Consider the following 8,101-nt stretch of genomic DNA (forward strand, 5'->3'; position numbering starts at 1 on the left):
TGTTATGCATTGTGTGTAAAATTAGTTACCCAGCCCAATAAACTAACCTTTGGCACCTTCGGAGATCATCTCTGTTCGTCATATGGGTAAAAAAGGATGTCACCTGCAACAAAGATGAAAATGCATTTTAGTATAAAATTCACAAAATAACCTGCATTCGTTAAAATATTCTCAAAAAACCAAAAATCCAAGAAATCTTTTCCAACTACCGTTTAATTATTGTTTGATGAGGATATCCGGCTCGAAAGATCGTAAAACTTAAAGCAATCCGCTAATCCCTGTTGGAATTTTTCGCGTTGTTTGTTCGTCTTGATGGATTTCACTTCCGAAAAATGCACACCCAATGCAATGTTCCTTTTATGGCTTCGTCACGGAAAGTTCCAATCCTGCCATCCGTTCCTGACCCGAATCTCATACCTGCGGTGCGGCGGTCAACATCCTACGCGTGCCTATAAAACGTGTACACCATTTCGCACGATCACTCACGATCGTACGTCCTGTCTCTGGGGGATCTTCCGCACGTTGCGAAGGAAAAAGGATGCATCGTAGCCGCTTTCGACCGATCGCACTAGCGCTGCTAGTCCTTTGCCTTACCATCCGGCCCCGGCAGGTGGCTAGTAATGGTGACTTTAGCTATTTCTACGGCACCATCGCGCCGACGGATACGCTCTGTGCGAAGAAAGTCGTTGGCATTGGCACAAAGACGCCCGTACAGGTGGATTACAGCAGCACGGTAAGTACGTGGAGGGAAACGGTGTGCCACACCCGGGAGGGGAAAGCAAAGCGGGTGTGGCGAGAAAAGTGGGCCCATTAATAATAGTAATAATGTTGTGCCGATCGTTTTGTGGATTCGCGTGCGTGACAGCGCCCGATAACAGCTGTCAGCCTCGATGCGTCGAACGTGGCGTACCAGGGCTTCAATGCACTCATCACCCGGGGTGCCATCGGCCAGAAGGGCATCACGTTCAGCCTGAACGGGCCCTGGGTGTTGCCGTACTATGTCGAGCTGGACTACTACTGTCGGGCGCCGGACCAACCCTGACCGACCTCAACGTCCACCCCCGGCTCACCAATTCGACGAACGGCAAGGGTCAACTGCAGGACGGCGATGGACTAGTTTTTCATGCGAGGATTTTATGTACACCCCGTTTTGCTGCTGCACGTGGAAGCGACCCACGGCCAAGCGCACCGTACACAATAAAAGGATGCAATAAATAAATCGCTCAACTGCAGATGCAATTGTTATTTAAAGTCTCGGCCTGCGTAGCGTTGTCTTGTGGCGCTGCAGCACGGTCTGCACGATTCTGCTGCCGTTTCATTATTCGTCCCTGCAATGGTCGGCGTATCTGGGGCAGCAGGATGTTTGCTTCCATCGGATCCCGACCATTTTTCCTTTTCTACCGTATGCAGATGCACTTTTCCTTGCAAGTGTGTGTGTATGACTTTTTTATTCTTCCGACGGTATTATGTAATCCCGTTTTAATGAATGCCGATCTCCACTATCATCTTTGACCCCGATTCATGTTTCCTTTGCAGCAAGTTTCATCACACTGACCGGTGGCACCGACCGGTGGTTCAGATCTAATTGAATTGTGATTCCCTGTAAATGGTAGTTCAGTTCGTCGGGAAAACCTTCGGTGGGGCTGATGGCTGATTGATCATCGTAATTAGATGTATTAATCTAGTTTAGGTGCAGAAGGATTGATCATTAATTGACTTACGAAAAGGTGGATGGTTATTCAAAGCAGAACAAGTTGGAATCCCTCCCAATGGGTTGTACGATATTTGTTGGCAGCTTCCAGAGATGCTCTTAACAATTATCCGTGGTAAAGGCAGGTGGTTGCTTTTACTGTGGTCAATTTATTCGATTGAAAGTATTTTCTTATTTTTCTCTTTGATAGTTATAAATTGCACTTGTTATTAAGATTAGTTTAAAAGAAAGAAACAACACGATAAAACAATATCCGCATAAAGCAGAAATGTATTAATGTACATCATCAACTAAAAAACATCATTTCGACAACATTCAATTATTAACAAATTAGTAGTAATAGTAGTAATAATTGAGAAGTGAAAATCTTTTCTTGTCTAGGAAAATGTTGATAAACGAAAATTACAAGAAGCACCAAATCTTAGCGAAAAGTAGCGCGAAATAGAAAAATTAATAATCAATAAATCTTTAGAGTACTTTGAACTAATTGTAGTTTGTCAAATAAACTGTTTAGTTTTTATCGTAAGTTTTTATTTTGAGAAAGAGATTCCAACAAAACGATACAAAAAATGAACAAAAACAGCGATTGTGCGTAAGTGTGTGTATGCGCATGTGTGAGTGAGTGCTCTGAAGGGGAAATTAAAACTTCCCCTTTTGAAGGGTGGCGAAAAATGTGAGTTCCCTTCTTTTTCGAAAATGGGCTGACTTCAAGGCAACCCTAGTTTCGCTAGCTGAGGTGGGGAAATTTCAACCCCTAAACTGAGTGCTTTGGGCTAGTGTGTGTACCCGGCAAGAGATGGCGCTAGTGCGATGCATGCACCACAGAAGGTGCACAGTGGTAAAATTAGAATTTCCTGAGCTAACAAATTTCTGACTAAGGATTAATTTATTTTATTCATTTTTGTGATTGTTATTAAGCGAATGCATTTTAAAACAATAAAGTCGTTCGGTTTTTTCAAAAGGTGCGTCAGGTGCGCCCGCATATGGTCTCTTTGGAATGGTCAACCATGGCCGGACCTTGCGTCCTCGAACCTGACAATATAATGTGCGTCGCGGTGCAAGTCAAGTGCTCTTTGACACCCGGGTTTGTACAACCATCATCGTGCAGCATCGTAAAAGTTGGAATACATTAGCATTAAACTCTACTTTGTGGGTTGCTGCCGGTTGGTGCATAAAAGTAAATTACCCGTGTTTGGGGGCCAAAAAAAAAACCTGCCCGCTCGACTGCAGTCCTGGGAGAAGAAATATTGCCGTGTATCGTTAAAAAGGCATTAATACACGATCGCCGTCGTATTGTTTCGCGTTTTACGTCTTCATTTATAAGCGCACTAATTGAAAGCATATCCCACAGATAGTGTTGCGTCGGTACACCGATCGTTCGCGTGGTGTTTTGTGGCGTAAAGAAGAAGGGTGACCGCGAATGCTATCGGCGGTTAAAGTGCAGCGTGGAACACGTTTCCCGAACGCGCTTCAATTGGGCAGGCAAGCCCACTGGCAAAGGTACCGGTGTGATGGAGCTAATCTGGTTTTAATGAGGTGATCTCTCTTTCTCTCGACTGCCGTTTGGCGCACGGCCGTTCCGTGGGACATAAATCGAACGATGGGAGATAAGCGATCAATATGTTGCGATATTAAGAGGTATTAATGAGAGGTCAGCATGTGTACGCGTGGTGTAGCGCCATTTAGCTTTCAATCGCCCGGGAAGGTTAATGAATATTAAAGTCTATAAAACTTGCGTGTAACCGGGTTTGACACGATCGGTTCGCAGGAAATAAAAGGTGCTACTGCTACAGTGTGAGCTGAAACACCTTGAGGTGTTCTGCTAGGTAAATAAGATTAGATTTTAGTTAACTTTCCGATCGTTGAAGCACAATTATTTGTCACCACGCTGGGTTAAATTTTCCATTCTCTTATTAAGTACAATAAAAATATGCAAACCATTTCTTTCTGACGAAAGATGTGAATAAATGCAATATTCACTAGCATGTTTACCGCTCATTACCAGGCGTACCGAGAACAATTAAACGCCTTTACACCTCTCTTAAGCATTCCATCGAAACGCGTACTGCAAATCCCTTAACGCATTGCTTCCCTGCTCACCGGCCAACCTGCTAACATTCCCTCACCTTCCAGTACCAAAACCGCTCCCAAGAGCAATCTTAATCCGCCCCAGCACTCTGTAATTACATCCCATAAAAGACCCACCGAAAACACCGACGTAACAAAAACATCGGGTGGTGTAAAGGAAATAATTGATTCATAAACCGCGTCGAACGGCATTTAAGAACCTTGACACCTTCGCTGCCATCCGTGCGCGCCATGCAGGACCGTGCACCGGAAATGGGTGTCATCGTAGGCCCCCTCACGCCTGACGGCTGGAAATTTGTAATCATTAATTAGTGTGAAATTGCTCGTAGCATCCGAGTTTTTCTCGGTTCGCGGTAAGATTGGCAACAGGACGGACATGCACATTATTCACGGTCAGTTTAGAAGGGCATGGTACGGGGGTGGTTGTTATTTCTTAAGGGAATGGTGGGAAGAATGTAGCCAAATCTTAAAAAGATACAAATGTCGTAACATATTTCTTGTAAAAACTACTTTATTACTTAATAGCAAGCTCTGTTTAGCTATATTGTTATTAGTATACATAAAAAAATACATTTTAACGTGATATTCAGTATTTTAGTTTTACAAACACTTGAATAATGTATTAACGGACACACCCACATGTAAGCTTAACGTGGAAAAGCATATAAGAAGAATCTCTCAAGAGGGTTTTTAAATTTTTATAAACCCTCAACATAACAAAGATGCTTTCTACCCCAAGCTGACGAGAATGAAAAAAAAAACACCGAAAAAGAAACGCACTGTTAAAAGCCGACAAATGCCCCAACGAGCGAGCGAAGCGAAAAACAATTTTCTTTCTCCGGGATTCCTGCCTTTTCTTCGTCTTCCACCCTTACTGCGAAGGCTTACTGTGAGATCGATTTTGGTTTTGTTTTGTTTGCTAAAGAAATGCGCGTTCGAGCGTGCAAAAAAAAGGGGGATGTGAGCACACAGGCTACACACATGCACCGTGCACACTCACGCGTGTGTGTGTGTGTGTGTGTGTGTGTGCGCATTTTCTTTCTTATTATATTTCCACATTTTTTCCTTCTTTCCTGTTTGTTTGAAGTGTAGCTTCTTGCGAAGCACTGCGTTGCTGCTGAATATATTCGTGCGTGAAAGAGAACGGCGCGAACTCACCCCGATTTTTCATATGCTTCGGTGAATTTGCAATATTCATCGTCGCTCGTATGGTGTGCGGTTGGTTCGTCCCGTTTCCCAACTTTCCGGTTTCGTACTTCTCCTTTTATGCTTTTTCTTTCTTTCCATCTTCTTTTACATCTCTTTTCCGCTGCGTGGAATGTTTCCATGTTAGTGTATGTGTGCGCCTTTTTTTTCGCAAAGTTTTCTCTTCCTTTCGATGGATTACCGAGAGCGCGCGCACGTGTGTGTGTGTGTGTGTGGGTAACGGTGCGAAGTAGGCTTTGGAGGGAAAAATGGTTTTTCTTCGGCACATCCATAGCAAACCACACATATTCATACGCACTCATACACACGCACGTGCATGACGGCGAACGTGTCGTCGTGTGGTGCAAGGACACACCACCTTACAAATCCGCCCTTTCGTGAACAGAAAGAAGGGACAATATAAATAAATAAATAAAAAAAGATATCTAAAATTTACTTAAACGATACGAAAAAGCCTTCTTCGACAATGCATAGAAGGAAACGCATATTCCCGCTACGCCAACTATGATTGTATTTGAATGTTCCTTGTATGTGGCGCGGTTAAAGATCATCTACGGGGTGGTGTTTTTCTTCTTGAAGGGTTTGAAATCGCACGAAAAAAGTAGACAAAAATGAATTAATACAGAATCGTATCGAAACTCCCCTAAAACTCTACTTCTTATCCAGAAATGAACAAAATCCCCCTGAAAGTAAACGAGATCCAATAAAATGCGTACAATGCTGCTGTCTTTGAGCCGGTAAAGATCCTCGTTACTATTTTCCGGCTGATGTTTCTTTTTGCATTCTTCGCTGTGTTTGCCCAACTTCCATCCTCATCATCCTGTTTTGCTGTTGTGGAAAGAGTTTTGTGTCTACATACAACTTTTGGAAGGATACGGGAGTTGGAAAGACAAGATTGGAGAAAATCGATAGCAGGTTGCTACAAAATGGGATTTTCATATGAAAAATAAAACCTTTCCTAGACTGTAAAGGTGGGTAGGGAAATAATAAAACACCACACGTACACTAGCAAACACTCATGCAAGAAGGAAGAAGGATATGTTGGGCGTATGGTGTGTGCTTTGACTTTGTGTCTCGGGTATTCGGGCAGCACATAAGTATCCTGGGAAGGGTGTTTGGTGTACTATGTCCCGTCCGTAATGTCTTCACCGATAAACTGATTCGATTTTGGTTTTTCTGCTTTGTCGTTGGCATTCTTCGCTAAGGGAGAAATGAAAATTTTACACCGGTAATACGAGATGGTAAGGCAACGAATGAGGTGAGATGGCGGAGACGAGCGCTCGTCGTCGTTATGATTGTTTGTTTTGTCGCATAGCATTTTATGACCGTTGTTCGATTGTTTTTAATCACCGGTGTCCATTACCGGTGTCCAAACAGTGGCGGTAAATATGGCAATCGATGCTTCGATGGTCGAGGGAATGGTCGTATTGTTCCATGCAAATGAATGAGTAGTGGTATTGGAAAAATAAAAACGACGAATTGTTATCACTGATCATTAAGAGATTATATGTGTGAGTGATTGAAACAACTGAAACAACTGCGGATGTCTCAACTCAATTTTGGTGAAGCGATGATTTTATGTTTTAAGCAAAGCAATTGTGTTCGATGAGAAGGATTTAAAACAGCATATTAAACTTAAAAAGATTGAGCCAATTGTAACACAAGGACTAAGAACTTTTTGTTTACCTGCTGAAGAACAAAGGAACCGTTCTCTTCTTGAGTATTTCAGTAGTAGATAAAGTAGATGGCCTGATGGTAAAAGTGCATGGAGAAGTTTGGGAGAGCGAACTGTTCAACATTTTGTATTATATTTACTAATAGAATAAAGCCACCTTATAATTATATTACGTACTGCAGATACTTTGATAAATTGTAACATAACTTTTAGAATGAAAATGAAATTCTAAATAAAAATAAACTGTCTAAAGGAAGCTGAGGAAATATACAGAATAATAAAAATCTTAAAATTGATTGATTTTAGTACAATAGACTTCAAGGCACTCGTCTTTATGTGCTTGATGTTGCCCTGCTGTAAAAGCGAATGATTTTTCACACTTGCGATGGCCCCGGAACAATATTTATTTCTCTTCTCTTGATACCACCACACTGTTTATAAGTTCAAAAACTCGTTCCGTAGTACCTTTATATCCTTTAACACGTGAAAGCCATACTATCTTTATTTTACCGACATTACGTAATAGAATTTCCAACCTTTCTAGCCTTTCTAGCGTGAGCAAATATTGATTCAAGTTCAATCTTGCGTTTCCACGATGGCAATCGAATGAAAAATTGATGAGTTATAACAATGCGATGCAGCACAGTTAAAAAAACGGACCAGAAGTACACTGGGCAAAACAAACAAAAAACCAAACACCATAATATTGCAGCCGGTACCGTTTGATGGGCCACCGAAAATTCAGGCCCGAATCCAGTGTAGGAACAGGGATCCAACATTCCGATTTCCGAAAACGAAATTGCAATCGAAGCCCGAGTAGACAAAAGGGTGGGAAAACATTGTCGGCAAGTAAATTGAAGAGGGAATCACTTCTGATTTGATTTCTACTACCTTTCAGCGCGATTCGCTCGATTCGGTAGTTGAGTTTGAATCCTTTTTTTTATCGGTTCTTCCTTTTTGCGTTTTGGTCGAACGGCGAGCAAGAGTTTGAATTTAACCAGCCAACCAATCCAAGGTTTTTTTTTTAGGTTGCGTTGGGGTTTAATCGAAACTTAACTTTGGGATTTTGTGAAAATATTTTCAACGCTTTTCCGCTCGTTGTACACTTTTTTCCTACTTTTTTGGGGTATGAAATGCGCTACTCGAACTGTCACGCCAATAATCCACTCTTTTTTTTTGCTAGGGACAGTCCGTCTAGGTATTCGAATATTCGGTGTTCGTACGTTCGCGGTTCAATCAAAATTTATCGATCGTGAAATTTCAATCACAACCGGTGGGTTGGTGGGTCGAAAAGTCGGTTGAAACCAGCGCACAAGGAAGGTGGATCATGCTGTGTTTTGTTCGAACGATGTGGTGGTGGGGGCTTGGGGTCAACATGTGGTGATATGATGTTTTAATCTGATCCTTTCGCGGGCCATCGT

At 42.3% G+C, this 8,101-nt stretch overlaps 1 protein-coding gene across 1 annotated transcript; it reads left to right on the forward strand.

Moving 5' to 3' along the window:
• The first annotated feature begins 538 nt into the window (after positions 1-538).
• On the forward strand, positions 539-1,042 carry LOC128305162 (uncharacterized). Its single transcript, XM_053042483.1, has 2 exons — positions 539-733; positions 866-1,042. Exons 1-2 carry the CDS (start codon positions 539-541, stop codon positions 1,040-1,042), a joined length of 372 nt encoding a protein of 123 aa, XP_052898443.1.
• Positions 1,043-8,101: the final 7,059 nt, after the last annotated feature.

This window comes from Anopheles moucheti, chromosome 3 (assembly GCF_943734755.1).
Source record: "Anopheles moucheti chromosome 3, idAnoMoucSN_F20_07, whole genome shotgun sequence".
In the NCBI taxonomy this organism is placed as follows: Eukaryota; Metazoa; Arthropoda; class Insecta; order Diptera; family Culicidae; genus Anopheles; species Anopheles moucheti.

What these genes read in the sequence shown, in the direction of transcription:
- LOC128305162 (XM_053042483.1), top strand. Translation starts at nt 539, where the DNA reads ATGCATCGTAGCCGCTTTCGACCGATCGCACTAGCGCTGCTAGTCCTT. An exon ending in AGGTGGATTACAGCAGCACG is followed by an intron (nt 734 to 865) that starts GTAAGTACGTGG and finishes CGTGCGTGACAG; the next exon opens with CGCCCGATAACAGCTGTCAG.